Raw genomic sequence first — 20754 nt, forward strand, 5'->3', positions numbered from 1 at the left:
AACAAATATTAGCCTGCAGTATACTATAGTACTTACAATCTTTGATTACTTCATTATTGTAAGTCACATTTTGACAAAGGCATCTGCTAAATAAACCAATCTGTCATCCACTTTTGTCCATCCTCTTTCCACTCCATTATTTTATTTCAATACCTGATTCCATTCCATTCCATTCCTTCCATCCTCCATTCCTCCTTTCCTTCATTCTTCCATTATTCCTTCCATTATTTCCATTCCTTCTCCTTTCCGCTCCTTGTTCCTGTTATCCTCTTTCCGGTCACTCAGTCCTTATTTCCTTCCTTCCATTCCTCCACTCCGTTCCATTCCTCCTCCACCATCCCTCCATTGTTTCCTCCTTTCCATTCCTCCTTTCCTTGTCCTTCCATTATCCGTTGTGTGTCCTTCCGTTTCCTTTCCGTGTCCTGGTCCCTCCATATTTCTTTCGTTTCGTTTTTTCATTTTGTCTCCATTTCTTTCAAGACTCCATGCTGGTCAGTTCTCCATCAGATCTCCTCTTTCCCCTCACTCCATTTCCCATTTTACACTGTAGGTTTCTTTATTCTTTCTTCCTGTCATCTTTTGTACACACTTTCTCTGACCTCCTTCCTCTCTTTGGGGTAAAGTTTATGTGTGGGTGAAGGGTTTACAGTTCTACTTTTGTATGCTTTATATTTGCTTTACATATTGTCTTATGACAGTAGTCTTCCTTCTTTGTTAGAACCAGCATGATGACCTGAAGAAGCAGTATTACAATCTGGTGGAGCAGCACCAAGTCCAGAGCGAAGACCACAACCGGATGCTGGACCAACACAAAGAGCACTATGAGAAACTGCAGCAAAACAAAGAGTTGGAAATCTCCCACCTCAAAGGTACAGATGGACACACACACACCACACACACACACACACACACACACACACACACACACACAACCCATCTGTTGTTGCACAATACGATTTACACCACTCAGTTACACACACAGCTGTGTTACTGTATTGTTACCAGCACCACTCCGGTTACGCACAGCTGTTACTGTATTTTAGCACCACTCAGTTACACACACACACACTGTGTTACTCATTTTACACCACTCAGTTACACACACACTCTTCCTGTCTCCAACACGCTGTGTTATTTATTTTAGCACCACTCAGTTACACACACACACACACACACACAACACACACAGCTGTGTTTGCTGTATTTTAGCACCACTCAGTTACACACACACACACACACCACACACACACAACCCACACAGCTGTGTTGCTGTATTTAGCACCACTCAGTTACACACACACAACACAGCTGTGTTACTGTATTTTAGCACCACTCAGTTACACACACACACACACCCTGTTACTGTAATTTTAGCACCACTCAGTTACACACACACACACACACACACCAGCTGTGTTACTGTATTTTAGCACCACTCAGTTACACTGGCTGTGTTGCTGTGATGGCACCACTCGTTACACACACAGCTGTGTTACTGTATTTTAGCACCACTCAGTTACACACCACAGCTGTGTTACTGTAATTTTAGCACCCCACTCCGGTTTTACACACACACACACACACACACACACACGCTGTGTTACTGTATTTAGCACCACTCGTTACACACACACACACAGCTGTGTTACTGTATTTTAGCACCACTCAGTTACACACAAACACACACACACACACACACACACAGCTGTGTTACTGTATTTTAGCACCACTCAGTTACACACACACACACAGCTGTGTTACTGTATTTTAGCACCACTCAGTTACACACACACACACACACACACACCACAAGCTGTGTTACTGTATTTCTAGCACCACTCAGTTACACACACACACACACACACACACACACAAACAGCTGTGTTACTGTATTTTAGCACCACTCAGTTACACACACACAACCACACACACACAGCTGGTGTTACTGTATTTTAGCACCACTCAGTTACACACACACACACACACACACTGGCTGTGTACTGTATTTTAGCACCACTCAGTTACACACACACACACACACACACACACACACACAAAAAAAAAAAAACAAACACACACACACACACCCACACACAGCTGTGTTACTGTATTTTAGCACCACTCAGTTACTTTACACACACGCAAAAAAAAAAAAAAAACACACACACACACACACACACACACACACACACACATCTGTATTTTAGCACCACTCAGTTACACACACACACATCATCACACACACACACAGCTGTGTTAATGTATTTTAGCACCACTCAGTTACACACACACACAATATCACAAAATACATAATATCACATACATACACACACAGCTGTGTTACTGTATTTTAGCACCACTCAGTTACACACAAAATACACAACACATACACACACACACAACAACACAGCTGTGTTACTGTATTTTAGCACCACTCAGTTACACACACACACACACACACACACACACACACACACACCCGCTGTGTTACTGTATTTTAGCACCACTCAGTTACACCACACACACACACACACACACACACACACAACAAACAACACACAGCTGTGTTACTGTATTTTAGCACCACTCAGTTACACACACACACACACAACACATATCACACACCCAGCTGTGTTACTGTATTTTAAGCACCACTCAGTTACACACACACACACAAATCACAACAACAATAATATCACACAAAACACACAGCTGTGTTACTGTATTTTAGCACCACTCAGTTACACACACAATATCACAATACATACACACACGCAGCTGTGTTACTGTATTTTAGCACCACTCAGTTACACACACACACACACACACACACACACACACACACACACACAGCTGTGTTACTGTATTTTAGCACCACTCAGTTATTACGCAACACACACACACACACACAACACACACACAGCTGTGTTACTGTATTTTAGCACCACTCAGTTACACACAAACACTAAGTACCAAAGCATTGTAGCTTTCTGTACTGGTGTCATCATTAGACATTCTTACTTTGTCTCCATCTTCTGACTTAATAAAATACTGCGTGTCTGAAGTGCTTTATGAGCAGACCTTTTAGATCTATGCTAGAAAAAAAGTTTTTTTTGTAGGGTACCATTTTTAGTATTTAGGTGAAACCGTCCTCTCCTTCAAGCCTTACTACTTTACTTACTTACAAGTGGTTCTAATTATTTTTGGAATTTTTTTGCAGTGCAACTTCCTGTTAAGATGCATGCTCTCTGTTGATGTGTTTGCTGTTTGTCATGGCAGATAATGTATATAACCTGAAAGAGGAAAATAAACAGCTGAGGAAAGCCCACCATGACATTCACACACAGCTACAGGATGCACAGGTGAGACTAAACATGTTCCATTTAATGATTTGTCATATATATATATATATATATATATATATATATATATATATATATATATATATATAAAAAAAACACACACATCTCTATCAACTTCCTTTTAGTATGAAGATGCATACAAAGAGCCTCATGCAGCATCATTCTCTTAAATTTCTCTTTTAATTTTCTGTTAAGTGAAAAAAATAAGAGAAGTCAACTCCAGATGCATGTTATTAACCGTCCAAATCAGCGTTTTATTAACATAGGTAACGCCCCCCTAAACATTATATAGGGCAGGTGTTGTGCCACGTGCATGCCCAAGAATTGGAGAGGTGCCACCAAAAAAGGCTGTAAGAAGAAGAAGAACTTCAGCATTAGTAATTGTAACATACAGTTAAATAAACATCAAACAAAGTAAACATGGGATTTTCCAGAGCATCAGCAGTGGTGGAAGAAGTATTCAGATCCTTTTACTTAAGTAAAAGTACTAATACCACACTGTAAAATACTCTTTACAACTAAAAGTACTGTATTAAAAATGTTACTTAAGTAAAAGTATGCAAGTATCATCAGGAAAATGTGCTTAAAGTATTCAAAGTAAAAGTACTCAATGCAGAAAAGTTCTCAAAACAGTTCTGTCAACTAAGTGTTAAATTGTCTAATCATTTCAGCTGGGCTTGTTTATATTGTTGGGTAGTTTAATTTATAATGAACCATTGTATTTTTTAAACTACATGTGTTTTGTGTGCAAAAATCTTAATTTGTAAAGTAACTAGTAACTAAAACTGTCTGATTAATGTCGTGGATTAAAAAGTAGAATATTTCTCTCTGAAATGTAGCAGAGTTGAAGTAGAAAGTGGCATGAAAAGACTCAAATAAAGTACAAGTACTTCAAATTTGTACTTAAGTACTTGAGTAAATTTACTATTTTACATTCCACCACTGAGCGTCCGTACTGGGCATTACTGGAAAATCCAAAACCCAGCAATTGCAAAACATTTGGGATGCTGTTAATGCTGTGTCAGCATGTAAACCATTCAAAAGCTGAGTGCACTCAATGTAATCCAAGGGTTATTATAGTCTTTATTGGGATTGATGGTCCAATAGTAGCCCACAAGTTTAATAATCCAATCATTAGAATGACTCTAAAACATAAAATAATGTTCTAAATTTGATTATATGATATTCATGCATTCTTTTATTTTCCTCAAATTTTAAAGCTTATGTTTGCCTGCGTTGAACAAACTATTTGTGCACTGTGAAAACAAGATGTTGATTTCTCATCTTGGTTAGAGTGCTCTCGACCACTCGTAAAACAAAATTCTTAAGAGAATAGCAAAAATAAGAAAACCTTGGTGAATGCCAAAATATCAATGGGTATTCACAAAATGAAAATAAATCGTTTTTATGAACAGAAAAATTTGTTCGTATAACAACCTACCCACACGAGTCCCGATGTGCGTTATCTGCCTCTCTGAAATGGAAGAAATAAAGTTGCCGGTCATTCGTGAAAAACCCACCTTGACTTATCTTAAATTTTACTTTAAATAAAAGATTTTAGGCAGTAAATGTAAGCCTTACATTAAGATAAATGGTTCATTAATGCTTTTTGGTTGCACTTGTGCATCCAGGTTCAGCATCAGGACCTGAAGACAGCCCACAACCAGCTCGCACTGACGCTGGAAGACCACAAGAGTGCGCTGGCTGCAGCTCAGGTAGGACGGCCGGAGCAGAGGTGCAGTCTCATTGTTTACTCCAGTCACTGAATACAACAGCTGATTGAGGCTGAATTGCTGCATCACAAGTATTGTGGTCACTTTTATTTTTTTTTCTCCTGTCAAGTGTTGCACATGTTATTGCCTGGAGTAATCAAAGGCTTGAGGAAAGATTTTTGACATGTAGATAGGCTGGAGAGTTGTATTTTAAATTGTCACGAGAATGGTTTTAAGCATGTTAGCAGTAAAGCTACAGAGATTAGGACGGTGTTAATGGAGTAAAACAGCCAGGTGATGGGGAGTCTCTGTAACTGCTGTACAGGTTGTCCATAATCTGAATGAGCTGATAAAAGACAAGGTCATTGAACCACAAACTGAAGAGCCTGCTCTGTACTCCTCTCATCTTTAACCTTCAATAAAGCAGAAGAAAATGTTTATTGCAGCAGACTGTATAATCCCTCAGTAGAGACGAAAGAAAGATGCCCGTGGGCGCCTAGGTAGCTCACCTGGTAGAGTATGCGCCCATATACAGAGGTTCAGTCCTCGACACAGCGGCCGCGGGTTCGGTTCTGACTTGCAGCCCTTTGCTGCATGTCAATCCTCATCCTCTCTCCCCTTTCAAGTCTAAGCTGTCCTGTCAATAATAAAGGCCTTAAACTGCCCAAAAATTATAAAAAAAGAAAAATGCCTGAGGTGTTACTTTTTTTTTTGCTGTTTCTCCCAGAGACTGGCCTTTGAATTGCCTGAATGGTTTATTGAATATACAGTGTACAGTGCTCTGCCGATTAGTTTGAAATGCTTTTCTCCTCTCCGTCTGCACTTCATAGATACTCACTCACTCTCTCTCTCTCTCTCTCTCTCTCTCTCTCTCTCTCTCTCTCTCTCTCTCTTTCTTTCCTTTTCCTCTCTCTCTTTCTTCTCTTTTCCTCTCTCTTTCTGTCTGTCTGCATTTGCAAATTTATTTTAAAGCCTGTCCTGCTTTCCATCAGTGCTTCTGGTTGGACGGGCGCACACACATACACACAACTCTTTCCTTCCCTCCAGGGGGGTTTGGTTTAGTCAGGGCTGTCAGAGCAGTACATCTAAAGCACGTTCCAGCCAATCAGCCAGAAATATATAATGGGGGGAAAGGGGAGGGATTTAGCAAGAATTTAACCCTCTGGCCTGGTTAGAAAACATTTGTGTATTTATAAAGGATGGTATCCTTTTTAATGGTATAATGGTCTAAACTGGATGCTCACTTTGAAAAGAAATATCTGTATCGCCAGAGGAAATGGGGAATGTTAAACTTTCTACAAAATCCTTTTTCAGATGCAGGCGAGTAAGTGGCTAAATACTGTTAGTCTGAACATTGGCTGTGTATAACACATGTACACTCACCTAAAGGATTATTAGGAACACCATACTAATACTGTGTTTGACCCTATCCTATAAATATGGGCCAACATTTCTAAAGAATGCTTCCAGCACCTTGTTGAATCAATGACACAAAGAATTAAGGCAGTTCTGAAGGCGAAAGGGATACCCCACACCATTACACCCCCACCACCACCACCAGCCTCCACAGTGGTCAAAAGGCATGACGGATCCATGTTCTCATTCGGTTTACGCCAAATTCTGACTCTACCATCTGAATGTCTCCACAGAAATCGAGACTCATCAGACCTGTCACCAAACTGTCCAATTTTGGTATGCTTGTGCAAATTGTAGCCCCTTTTTCCTATTTTTAGTGGAGATGAGTGGTACCCGGTGGGGTCTTCTGCTGGCGTAGCCCATCCGCCTCAAGGTTGTGCGTGTTGTGGCTTCACAAATGCTTTACTGCATACCTCGGTTGTAACGAGTGGTTATTTGAGTCAAAGTTGATCTTCTATCAGCTGGAATCAGTCGGCCCATTCTCCTCTGACCTCTAGCATCAACAAGGCATTTTCGCCCCCGAGGACTGCAGCATACTGGATGTTTTTCCTTTTTCAGACCATTCTTTGTAAACCCTAGAAATGGTTGTATGTGAAAATCCCAGTAACTGAGCAGATTGTGAAATACTCAAACCAGCCCGTCTGGCACCAACAACCATGCAAAGCTCAAAGTTGCTTATATCACCTTTCTTTCCTATTCTGATGTTCAGTTTGGAGATCAGGAGATTGTCTAGACCTGGACCACACCCCTAAATGCATTGAAGCAGCTGCTATGTGATTTGTTGATTAGATAAATGCATTAATGTGAAATTTAACAGGTGTTCCTAATGATCCTTTAGGTGAGTGTATGTTTTGCTTCAAAAGATATGTTTGTTTGTTTTTGTCATTTGAGATTGTATTTCCTATTCGCTAGGACAGCTTGTGTTAAGATAACGTTGACCATTTCACAAATTAGGCTTCTTTTTAAACTGGGAAACAAGGTTTTGTAGAAAAGCATGCTTAAATGTTTACCATAACTTAAATACCACATCAGCACTAGTATTTCAAAACGATATCGGTCTGTTCTGTCACAAGCCCCTGAGAAACTGAATGCTGAATACTGAGAATCACGCAGCATCACACAATTTTTCCCAGGATTTTCACTCTTAGCCAACCTTTGTATGTTTTACCCTTCAGTTGCAGGTGAATGAATACAAACAACTGAGGGAGTCCCTAAACAGGGTGCCAAATCTGAGACAGCCTGAACAAAACCCTGCTCCCCAGCAGCCGCAAGCTGCTGCCATAGCACCCGAGTCCCAGCAGGCCACAGTACTCAAACAGCCAGACAAAGAGGATCCTGCCCATGAGGACGATCAGCATGATCACCAGGACACTGAGTCCAGGGTAACGTGGGATTCTTTAGATCACTTTATTATGAAGAAAAAATGGCAAACACACAAATCCAATTATTTCTTTTATTGCTTTGTCCTCAGTTGGACCATCAAGAGAAGGAGATGCACGCCCAGTCCGAGATCAAGTCCCAGCCCACCGTATTCCAGCACACCTTGTCAGACAAAGAGGAGGATGGAGAGGGAGAGGCTGAGAGGAGGAGGGAGCTGGCAGAGGAGGAGATGGCTCAAGCAGGACAGCCTCAGAAGCTGGAGGAGGACCCGGACCAACCACAGGAGGAAGAGGAGGAGCCAGAACATGAACAGCCGCACGAGAACGCCTTGGACCGACAGAGACGCCAGCCACAACTGGTCAGAACTGGTTTCGAATACTCAGTCTTATCTAGGCAGGGTTAAAACGGCCTTGAACCGGCTTAAATCTTCTGAATCTCAGTTGAGTATTACTAGTTTAGAGTGGTGTGGTTAAGTTTTTTTCAAAATAGCTTAATTGAGCAACATAACAAACCTTGTAATCATAAATTATTCACGTGTGTCCTTGCCATCTTGGGGACACAGCTACTGCTCACATTAAAGTGCTAATCATCATTTTTCTTAAATCCCAGAGTACCTGAATAATTTACAACCTTTCTTCAGTGTTTACCTCTTTGATTAATGACAGCTTGCTCATGATGTGTTATGTTCATTTTTCGCTGCTGTCATTTTCATCTATTAAACTTTTCCAAAGGATGAATTATACCTCACCTTCAAGTTAATGTCCCAAATTAGCAGCAACTCTGTGTCTCTGATTTGCTCTGATTTTTCCCTCTTGCTCTACATGTTGGTCCTTTCGCATTTATTTGTCTTGTCAAAAGGGCCCCCATCCGGAGAGGCATCAGGACGGCCAGCCGCAGAACGAGGCGCCCGCCCAAGGAGAACACGTGAAGTCGGCCTACGAGCAGCAGCAGGAGCAGCAGCGCCTGGAGGCTCAAAGGTCCGAGGAGCGCAGGCAGATCCAGCTGCGCCAGGAGGCCCTGCAGCTCCAGAGAGACAAGGTGCTGAAGGAGAGGGAGCAGAGGCTGCAGCAGGAACAGGAGAGAGAGCAGCGGCAGCACAGGGATGCCGACAGACGGGAGCAGCTGCTGAAAGAGGAGCACCAAAGGTCAGATTTCAAATCGGAGATGGAATCAATTAAAATCAGGTGCAGAAGGAGTTTGACCAAATTACAAAAAAAGGTACTTTCATGCTTAAACTCAGAGGTAGCGAGCAATAGATTCCAGGTTGCTATGCCAATACAAATAAGGTAAATGCAATTTAATTTGTCCTGTTCAAATCATTTCAAACTATTGTGCAATTTGATGTAATTTCTCAACGCTTTTCAACTATTGACTCAACAAGAAGAAAGTGAAATGAACTGACCCAAACCTGGTGCGTTTTATCTTCAGTCTTGAAGTTGCTACATCAGCTCAAAATCTGCATGGGGATAGAGAATCAGTCAGCCATGGCTGCCGGATAATAATCTTTTTCTAAAGAAATGTCAAAACGAACACTTAATAAGACAAGCATTGCATTGATTAACCTAAGCAGTAATAACAATCTCCTTCCTGCAAACTGGAAGTTGTAATTCACTGTTTGCCACTCACTAAATTAATTATTCTCTAATCCTGGCAGTGGCACACACACATTTATAATCCAGGAGGAAATATTTGACGCTTCGATTAAATGTGGGCAAAGATGAAAGAGAGAACTCTATGGGTCTTTATTTGATGTGTCTACTTAACAGCAAATTGAAACAGTTCTAACACACAAACGACATACAGTATCTTATGAATAGGGCTGGGTACCGAATTCAATACTTTTTTAGGCACCAACTGAATTCCCCCTAAAGTATCGAGTAATCCTCATCAGCGTCAGTGAGCCAATCAGCATGCATCATGCTTCTACCAATATCTAATAATGCTGGTGATTGGCTGTCTAACGTTCCACGTGGTAAAGACACGCAGGAAAAACTCTACGTTACGACACAAGGTTCACGTAGCAGGAGCTGGAAATAAATAAAAAGATTTGTGCCCTAATGTATAATTAGGTCGTTTATTTTTGTGTTATAAAATTGGTATTGAAAATCGTTTAAGAACCGGTATCGAAGTCACAGTATTGGTATCCGTACCGGTATCAAAATAATGTGAACGATACCCAGCCCTACTTGCGAATATGTATCGATAGCTCAAAAGAAGGCTGTTGAACAAAAACTGCTTCATGGCAAGCAGTAAATGTTTAAACCCACAGTAGTACAGATGCATATTTCTCACCATTTCTGTTTGGATGTGGCTCATAGTGCCCGTGCTCGTCTGACCGCCCTGTACTGTCATTGCTGTCATTAGGAAGAGGACTGAGTATGAAAACATGGACAACGACATTGTTCAAGGAGAAGAGGACCCACACACAGACGATGAAGGTGAGACGGGAAGATTACCAGTGTAAAAAAAAAAAAAAAAAAAAAACAGTCCGATACTCGAGAATGTTAATCATATTACCAATATAGCATACGCTATTTTCTGAATTAGTGTTTCTCGTATTAAGAGTTCACAGTTGCGGTTGGTTCATATTTAGTGGATCTGTTTGTATGTGTTAACAGATGCTCACATGTTACATGAGGAGGAGGAGGAGAATCAGGAAGTGGATCACAGAGTGCCATCCCATCAGCAGGTGTCTCTCCGTCCCGCTCACTCCCGTCTGTTAACTCGTGTGTCCTCATCATCTGTCTGTCCTTTCAGCTCATTCAGTCACTTAACATTCACACCAGTGTATCATGTGTCATACGTCCATTCAGCCATCCAACCACAAATTGATTCTCTCGTCCTTCCTGCCCACTGTCCTCCGCTGGCATGTTCATCTCCCCTCTATCAGTCTTCCACTTGTCGGTCAACCCAGTGATTTGTTAAAGCTTCTGAATACCAACAAGGCAATTAATACAACATAAGAGTGCACTTACTGCCACAGTCAGTTATATCTGCCAAACGTATTCAGTTACAAATCCTCCACATGACAGTTTTATTGCACGCATTTTATCATATTTCTTGCTCTTACTCTTATATTAATATACCACATATCTTATGCAAATATTAACATTAACATTATTATTGTATGTTTTCCTTTAAAGCTGTAGTGCGCAGTTTCTGTCGCCCCCATGAGGAATTCTAAGTAATAACAAGACTGTTGGCGTGTCCACATGCTATAAGCCTTCTGTGATCGTGGAATGTAGCGGACGTTCATTAATAACTGAAAGTTACGCGCTAAAGCTTTAATCTCTTTAAGTCAGTGTTATGTTACTATGGTCTCTTCTTCTGTAGGGCGCTGGAGTTGGCGAGCTGGACCCTGAGGACGACCCGAACAACCAGGGAGAGGACGAGTTTGAGGAGGCCGAGGACGAGCGGCCGCAGCACAGGGTTGCAAGGCAGGAGGAGGAGGAGGTGGTGGTAGAGGAGGAAGAGGAGCAGGCAGCGCCAGCCCCGCACAAAGACCCCCACCCAGGCCCCGAACAACCTGCTGTGGAGGAGGAACTGGTGGTGAGTATAGGACCAGAGGAGAAACGGTCAAATACACAGAAATGATATTCAGCATCAACAGAACTAACTACAGAGGTCACAGTGCTGACATCTGTAAACGTTTAGAGGTTGGGATGGAGACGGTGAGAGTTTGGGGAATTGAAGAAACCACAGGGTCTAGGTAAAGAAATGTATCTTTATGTGGGGTTTTCACTTGTGTGACTTATGTGCGTTCAGATGGCTGGAAACCCAGATCAACAGGAAGACACGCTGGATGACCAGTACCAGGAGGAAGTAGAGGACGAGGTGTGTAACTCTCATGCTCGGACGAATGCTGTACATAATGAGTAAAGTACAAAAATACAAAAGAGATGAGGGAGCAAAAAGGGCATGCAGGAACAGACTTGCCGTACCCCGATGACGTAACCAATGGTTTATTTTTTTCCTTAAGTGATTTTCTAATGGTATTCTTTTGTCTCGTTGTCGGTGTCCCGAAGGCCCAGGAGGACATAGCTGGTGGGCAGAAGAGAGAGGACGAGGTGGAGGAGGATACATATAACGAGGAGAACGTAGAACAGGTGGGTTCTTCTGCGGGGAACCAGAGACGAGAGGATTTCTAGTTTTTCCTCAAGTCACTGCGTTTTATTCCCTCAACACAAAACTGGTAATGCTTATTGAATATTTACTTTCAAGGTGTCCAGGTGGTGCATATGTATCCTAGAAGATGTATGGTGCATCTCCTGTCACCAAGACCCTAGTCTATATCCTCGACGTTTCCTTTCGCTTTCTTTGTGTTGGAATGTTAAACTCCGGTGGATTAATGAGGACTATGGTTGACTGCTCCTCAGATCTCTGCACGGTAAATTGCGACAGCTGGCTAGACTATCTGTCCAATCGGAGTTCTCTCTCACAGGACTATTTTACAGCGGCTCCGTGCGGAGCTTAGGGCCGCCCATGACAATTGTGATTGGTTTAAAGAAATGCCAATAAACCACAGCATGTGTTTCTTGCTGTGTGGACTAGCCAGACCCCTTTGGCAAAGCGACACTACCAAGACCCAGACGTCAGTAGAAGTCAAGTACTTATTTATACCTTCACATAATGCTACGAAACAAAACCTATTTACTTAATATTTTGAAAGAGAAGTTGGGAATGTTTTCTTGGAACCAGCATCCAGTGGCTATTAGCAGGCTGCATCTTAATGCGTTTTCACAGTTTCCAATATTAGCAAAGCTGATTGTCTGTTACCAATAATAATTAATATCCATTTTTTACATAATTGTGGAATCCATTTTCATTCTCTAGGATGTTTCGCGGTTCCTATCTTGAGTAACATCACACCATGAAACGGTAGAAAGCACCTGTTGTACACGATAAAATGTTTTGGTATAACATCCGTAAAGTAATCTTTACAACAGTGACGTATTGGCTACACAGGGATGAAGATGTGCTTGATGATGCGTGCGTGTGTTTTGCCATGTAACTTGAAGCATGCGTGTGCGTGTCCTTGTAAATGAGGGAGATCAGGTGTTGAGTCTGTCGAGGTGTCGGGTCACTACCTGGGCTTGGTTTATTTTATTTGTCCAAAGAGGAAATTTGTTTGAATGGAGAAGCTCACACCCATTTTATAACGTTGAAATAATAAGTTAATGTTGTATATTTACTCGTTTACACAATGTTGTAAAATTGGTAATGTACGCTGGGTTGCTCTTGAGGTAATTTTAAGAAGTGATATGATCTTCAGTGTTAAGTAATGTACAAACTTTGATAACCAGCAGCCCAGCTTGCTGAAGTGTCCTTGAGCAAGACATTTGACTCCCTACTACGTTCTGTTGTGCAACTGACCCTGACTCCTGACCTACTTGGAGAGTGACATTCATTTATTTCTAATCCCTAGTTTTTAGCCAGGAACACTGTACTGTAAGGTCCATAGCCCCCTCGCTTCTTTAACTGACTTGTGTTTCATACTCTGCCGCTGACCATATTAGTGAACGTACTTATGTTCCGCTGTAATTTGAGCTCAGTGGAGCTTTTACTTCATTCAGCTTCATTCATCCGCTGCTGCACACTTGGTTCTAGCGGAGGTGTTTCAGTTGAACCTTTGGACAAGGGTCACTACTTCCATTTATTTACGATAGTATTGAAATCCTGTGTGTTACAGTCCTATAGACCTATTAGCAGGAGAAACATGCTAGTGTATTAGCACCCTATTTCCCCGTCACAAAGCATAGATTCTATGGGGATGGAATGTTTTTGCATGTTTGTCAATTGAATAGAAAGGGTAGCTTTGTAATGCCTACATACTCTGTTGTCTCTTCTCCTAAACTGTGAAATGGCATGACATCTGAAATGAGTTTAGAATGCAAACGGATGTATAAAAACAATATGTTGGACTTGGAAGTAAACATGAATTCCAATAATATAATTTCCACATAGGTTAAATTGTGTCAGTCCATTAAATAGTCTTGTTGTTGTTGTGTGCTTGTGATTTGCTCCAGGACGAAGTAAAAAAACAGGAGAGACCAGGACAGGAGGAGGATCACAGAAAAGAGGCTGAGAATAACGAGGAAGAGAATTACGAAGAGGAAGAAGAGGAAGTAGAGGAGGATACAGCTGGTCAAGAAAAGGGAACCAACCGGAGGGCAGAGATGTAAGACGGATGCAGACTTTGACCAGTTGCAGTGCCTTTTCGGCATCCCATAGAGCCTATCAGGTCTTCTTTCCCTTGTTTCCCAAAGGAACAAAACCAGCCCTCCATTCAGAATTCCAGTTAGGAAAATTGGGATATTATGCCTGGCAGATGGGATGCTATTCCAAACACTGTGGGGATGGAACTCAGCAGCTTACACTGTGGAAACGGACAGAATTTGTCAATCTGAAATGGGATGTATGCTGTATACTGTATATTCATTTGCTTTTCTGTCTACTCGCACATCTGCCTGATTGCCTGTATGGTTCTGTTTTTTAACAGCAGACAGAGAATGTATTTCTATCATGTGCTGTCTTTGAGTATGTTGAAAAAAGCAAAGATTAATTATGTTATTCTGATGTCCTCATGTTCAGGCCTTTTATATGTATGTTTTATGCAAACCGTTGTATTCTTTGTAGCTCTCAAATTGTAATTTACATCTTGCATTCCAATCGATCAAGTCGTTTTCTGTTATTTATTGTTGATTGTAACAACTCTGACAATCGTTAAAAGAAAAAGGTGCAACATTACTTTTTTATTTCACCGACTGAACTAGTTTGTCATAATGGCTTTTTACCAAGTTGTTAAGCTGATACACAGGAGTATTTCCACTGGATATATTTTGCAAATGCCAGTCAAAAAGACATTTCTGGTGAAGCCGTTGTGTGCTGAAAGTGTCACAATGACATGTGCCTTTCCATTCTTGGAAACCTCTTCTAGACCTTAGTCATTTTACATTTGGAAAATCATTTCAATAGGACAGGAGAGATAAGAGCATGCCAGTTAGTGCTAAGCCTCTTGCATACTGCTTCAGCATAGCCTTAAATGGAGGGCTACTTTTTTTTGTCGACTGCTGGTATGAATTAAATTGACAAACCTGATGCAATTTACTGCAACATCTTTAGTCTACTGTACAATGTATAGTAAAACAAATGCTGAGAATGTGTATGTTTTTCCACCAGTTATATTTGATACAAATAAAGTGGGATTTTGATTGTATTAAACCATGTTTGCCACCTGAATGGTGTGTGTGGAATAAAGAGGTCAAAGGATTTCAGGTAATTGCGATTGTGTTGTCTAATACAATGAAAGTTGACAGTAATCAGTCTTCAGTGGAGGCTTAGCTACCTGAAGCTACTAGCTTATAAGATATTAGGGAGTGGTAACTCAAACCCTAAAGTTCATTTTAGGATGTTAGCTGCCACTTAGTCTTGAATATCAGTAGCGCTGTCTTCAGAGTTAAGAATTGGGATGTGGTCTTCAGTATTTCTACCGGTCCATCCTGCCTGTGGGAAAAACTTAAGATGAAAAAATAATGGGATGAGCAACATAATGTGTCACTTTGCTGAGAGCACAGGGCTGTGGAACAACACTGGAGGCAGGATAAATAAGGAAGTATGTGGTTCTTAAAGGTCCCATGGCATGAAAATTTCACTTTGAGGTTTTTTAACATTAATGTGAGTTCCCTCAGCCTGCCTATGGTCCCCCAGTGGCTAGAAATGGCGATAGGTGTAAACCGAGCGCTGGGTATCCTGCTCTGCCTTTGAGAAAATGAAAGCTCAGATGGGCCGATCTGGAATCTTGCTTCTTATGAGGTCATAAGGAGCAAGGTTACTTCCCTTTTCTCTGCTTTTCCCGCCCAGAGAATTTGGCCCACCCATGAGAGAGAGACATCATGGCTTTCAAACGAGCAAAGTGGCAGTTGGTCAAGGCCACACCCCCACCCTCCACCTTGCCCCCCCTCTCTCCCCTCAATAGCTACAGACACAGAAATGGCACATACTAAGGCAGGTTACACACTGCACGCGTCTCGCGAGCGTGGCGTTTCTGTTGCGTGTCAGCTGCGTGGATTTTTCTGTGTCCTACATACCAGAAGCGTGTCTGACGCGGCGCTGCTCCTGCTGCTAGGTACAGGGAGGGCTGATCTCGGGACATAGTGCCGACAGATTCAAACTCTGATAAATGGGTAAGTGGGCTGTCTGAACAACTTAGTGTAGCTGTAAAGAGCCTATGTAGCCTATCTGATGTTGGACCGTCACTCAGAACACACTAGTTGTTATCGTAGCCTATCCTACCATTTATATATAGCCTACTGATTTGATTAAAGCAAGACGTTGGCAGTATTGACTGCAAAATATGTTACAGAAAATTTCGTTCTGTATGACAGGTGCAATATTTGAAAATCTTTTCTCTGAAATTTTGTATTACATTTATATCTACATTGATGTCAAAACCTAGACTTTCAAACATCAATATGTCATTTATTAATATGTATTTGTGTCTAAATGACATATAAACATATTTTCCTATTCTATTTTGCCTGGAAACGCTTCCAACACGCTCGCGTCTCGCGTGAAAAATAGGCGTCGGTTCTATTTCTAGCAGGCACGCGTCTCACGCCGGCAGTGTGTAAGCTCTAACCTGTTAACATGGGAGCCGAAATATAAACGGACACGCCACGCAGCTGACACGCTCGCGCGACGCTTCCAGTGTGTAACCGGCCTAAGGAAAGCTCATTGTGGGACTGGCTCTAGTGGCTGTAATTCTGCACCAACGCTGAATTTGGGGAAAGAGACTTCACATACAGTATTAGGGGACCACTAAGGTCTATATAAAAGCATCCAAAGAGCACCATGTCATGGGACCTTTAATTAAGAATCAGTTGGATCAATTGGTAACGTTTTGCTACCAACACCATGTTGCTTTTCTTCTTCTGCCATAGCACTTTATAATTTCTGTTTATAAATGCACTATAGATGTTTATTAATTGTTAATATATAATTATTAAGTCAGTCATTATAAAAGCAGTTCCAATGAGCTACCATCTAAAGAAAAGCTGCTTCTTTACTACCTTAGCTTTGGGAAAGAATATGAGATACTGTAGTCCTGGAACTCCTCGCTCCAACAAAATTAAAATGTAGAAATCAGGTTTCTGGTGTCAAAAAGTTTATTAAGTATAGTTATGCTTCTTTTAACACTGTGGTACTAACGTGATGATTTTTCTATTCTCTGGTTCCAGCTTTATAATTTAAGGCTAAGCTGTTTTTTTTTTTTTTTTTACATTATTATGTATTTTGGTTTTGGAACACTGTTCAGACAATGAAGCAATTCAAATATATCACTTTTGGCTCTATGGAATTGTGATAGGCAAATTTAATTTAGTTTCTGACATGATGGCAAAATGATGAATTGGTTAATTAAGAAAATAATTGGCAGATTAATTGCATACCCTGGTACGTATTACCGGTAATGGCATGTCCACCTGCTGACTTTTTAAGGAGACTCAGACTAAGGCATGCTACAACAATATTCGGTTACACTTATATCTACATAAGAGTGACATGACACTGTCATGAACGTGTCATAAACAAACAAGTCATAAACGTTTATGACACAACGCTTCTTTTAGTAAGTGTCATTCGGTTTTTGTCATGACAAGTTAGGGTTAGGGTTAGAGTTAGGGTTAGGGTTAGGGTTAGGGTTCATGTGCCATGACTGTGTCATGTGTTCATGACAGTGTCATGTCACTCTTATGTAGATACCTTCAAGTAAAGTGTTACCCAATATTCTAACGAAGGCTCTTACTTTCATAGTGTTACCATGAATATTTACTAAAGAATGAGGAACCCAGTTGGCTGGAAGGACCTCAGAGTTGTGCGGCTGCTCCTCGACTAAACTCTTGATAAGAATACTGATGCTGCAGCTCGCCAGGGAGCACGTGGACATCCACGAAGGATCCAGAGGAAGTTGATGGGATGCTTCACTGCTGTAGTTGTCCTGTTGCAATGACTCAACTAATACATTTGAAAGATGGGCGTAATCTTGACGTGCAGCAAGCTTATAACTTGACTTGAAGCTGTGTGCAATTTCTCTGTCAAGTCTATTATCAAACAGAGAAAATATGATCATGAAAATGTATCAAGCAAGCAGAAGGGAGAAAACTAATCATAAATATTCACTGTTGAGTTTACATGTCAGTGGCACTTGTCTGTTCACTTCTGTGCACTGCAAGCCACGAATGTTCCCAAGTATAAATCCTCTCAACTCACAACGAGGTGAGAAGATTGTCTGTGAACTCGCTCACATGGGAAATGAAGCGACAAATCAGGATGAAATGAAAATCAAACGAGAGGGGTTGACTGAGAGAGGCAGTTCCCTTTAATGAACAACATTTGTCCCCGGCACACAGTCTCAATCAAATCATTCCTCCTCACAGTCTCTATTTCTGCTCTGCCTCTCGCTTCCCGTCATCGTCCCTGTGCTTTCTCTCCATCTCCTCTCTCCCTCCCCTCCCCGTCTCTATTTCTCTCTCTCCTTGTCTCTTTTTTCCTGTCATCATCCCTTTGCTGTTGTGAGATTGTTGATCTCCCCAGAGGGACTGTGGGATGCTGGAGGAGTACGAGAGTAACAGGTGTCTCATTACTGTGCTAATAGCAGGCCACAGGGAGACGCACACACACGCACACGCACACACACGTTTTTACATTGACAAGCACCAGGCTACTGGCAGAGATGATAACTCCTCCACATTCCTCACATTCTTGCGCTCTCTCTCTCAGTCATCATTTCATGGGTGAATTACCAGGCATGAATAATTTTAACGTGTCGATGCCTAGAGCCGGAGTCTATCTTGAGACGCATGCCCACACGACCGCCACCAATTCTCAAATCTTCCATTTAACACCAGTGCAAGATTTACTTGAAAGCTGAAGCTCCTGGCTATGAAAAGATGTTTTTTTTTTTTCACCCACGATTTTTGGAAAATCAACTCAAACTCCTCTCCTATTTTACTGCCATACTGGAATAGAGCATATAGCATCAAAATGGGCCACAAAGATAATTGATGACATCTTGAAACCATCAGTTGAAGACACCAGCTTCTCTTTTTGACCTGGATTGCAGTTTGCAGTACATAAGGACCCAGTGAGCTCATTATACTGTCTCTCTGCAGCAGTAATGATCCCTCATTCATCAGCTGCACACTAAGTTCTATCTCTTATCTCCACACACACACATAACTGCAACAATTGCACAAACAATCTTCCACCCTTAAATGAATCCCAATGAGGCATGTAACTGGCAGTTTGTGCCTGACTCTATGCTTGTTAGAGAGGTATCGGCTGCTGCTTAGATTGTGTTTCTCCGCATTTCTGTGAGGGAAGAGAAAGTGTGCGCTGTTTGTGTGTGGCTGTGTGACCCAGTTCATACTTGAGACGTGTACGTGCATGGGTGCTCACTTAAGGGCACGCGTGGCAGCATTCATACTTAACGAATCAGATAGGCATCAGATAACAAAGTGTGTTTATGTTTTAGGTGCAGGCTGAAAATGAAACCATTATTACAGAATTCACTGCTGCAATGTATGAATAAATCAACTCCAGCTGACAGGATGGCGGCAACGTGTGTAACCCCCACAACACTACTTTATGTTTAACAGTATGGATGCTATTTTTTTTTTCTTTTATCCAAAGCACTTTACAGGACCAAGACTACACACACTTTTAGTCCTGCCAGTGTAGGGTTGGGCATTGTTTGGATTTTAACGATTCTGATTCCAATTGCGATTCTTCTTTTCGATTCCGGTTCTTATCGATTCTCGATTCCGTTTCTTTGAGGGGTGGAGTTGAAACGGGTCACATGCTTATTTCACAAATAAGAGGAAAGTTTAATTTGATTCAATGGTGGTTTGCAGTTTTACAGGGCTTTTTCAATGTAAAATAAAGCCACACAAGAGCACCGCTTACTGTGCTCCATGGCTGCTCCTGGCCGCTACGGAAACCAAAACTTGCACGTGTTAAATTTGGAACCCATGATCAGATTTGAAACCAAATTCTCCAAACATTCCAATAAAGAAACGATTGCACTGGAATCATCATTTTTTAAATGATTCCAAGTAGGAATCGGTTCTCGATGCCCAACCCTATGCCAGTGTGAGTGCTTTGCAAGCTATCAAGGATTATTATTTGTGTACATGTTTGGTGTGTGTGTGTGTGTGTGTGTGTGTGTGTGTGTGTGTGTGTGTGTGTGTGTGACTGACCTGCTGCATGAGGCTCACGCGTCATTACCCAGTCAGTCAGAGGACACGAGAGGCCATTATCCTGGGGAGACTGGACACTAAATGTTTGATAAGCCTCGAAAGCGGATGTCCCGTTTCTCTTCTCATATATTACAGATGTACACTAGAGACACAGCTACCGATTAAAATCTCAGAAACCCATAAAAGAATCTACATTTTAAGTTGGCTGTGTGGATTTCGTTTCTGCTCAGCAAAGAAATTGTATCCAACAAAAAGATTCTTCTGTGTATGGTTGGTGCAGTCTGCAGCAGATAGAGGAGTGTGAATGTGTTGGCTCAGCAAAGTCCTGAGAGATGTGGAGATGAGTCATGTAGTAATCTGATTATCCTTCTTGTCATTCCCTCCATCAAAGCCAAAGGTCGTCATCACCATTCAATCTCTGTACTGCACCACATTCAGTTAAAAACTGAACACAAATGAATGCAAAACACACCTAGGACTTCATGGTATTTTCTATTTATTATCAAAATATGTGAATAGGATATATATATAAAAAAATCTCACACACATACATACATACATACATACATACATACACATACATATATATATATACACACACATATACACACATATATATATATATATATA

General features: G+C 41.4%; 1 protein-coding gene and 1 long non-coding RNA gene across 2 annotated transcripts; one reads left to right on the plus strand and one right to left on the minus strand.

Moving 5' to 3' along the window:
* The first annotated feature begins 690 nt into the window (after positions 1-690).
* LOC120547005 (Golgi integral membrane protein 4-like) lies at positions 691-15144 on the plus strand. Its single transcript, XM_039782342.1, has 12 exons — positions 691-869; positions 3280-3362; positions 4994-5077; positions 7666-7872; positions 7962-8228; positions 8729-9015; positions 10235-10308; positions 10489-10559; positions 11204-11419; positions 11636-11704; positions 11896-11976; positions 13897-15144. Exons 1-12 carry the CDS (start codon positions 797-799, stop codon positions 14050-14052), a joined length of 1668 nt encoding a protein of 555 aa, XP_039638276.1. The 5' UTR covers positions 691-796; the 3' UTR covers positions 14053-15144.
* Positions 8886-20426, minus strand: LOC120547017. Its single transcript, XR_005637014.1, has 3 exons — positions 20125-20426; positions 9273-10224; positions 8886-8995 (listed from the first exon to the last, which is right to left on the minus strand). It is a non-coding gene; the product is annotated as an uncharacterized LOC120547017 (long non-coding RNA).
* Between the last annotated feature and the right edge of the window lie 328 nt (positions 20427-20754).

Source organism: Perca fluviatilis, chromosome 2, assembly GCF_010015445.1.
Source record: "Perca fluviatilis chromosome 2, GENO_Pfluv_1.0, whole genome shotgun sequence".
NCBI classification, from domain to species: domain Eukaryota; kingdom Metazoa; phylum Chordata; class Actinopteri; order Perciformes; family Percidae; genus Perca; species Perca fluviatilis.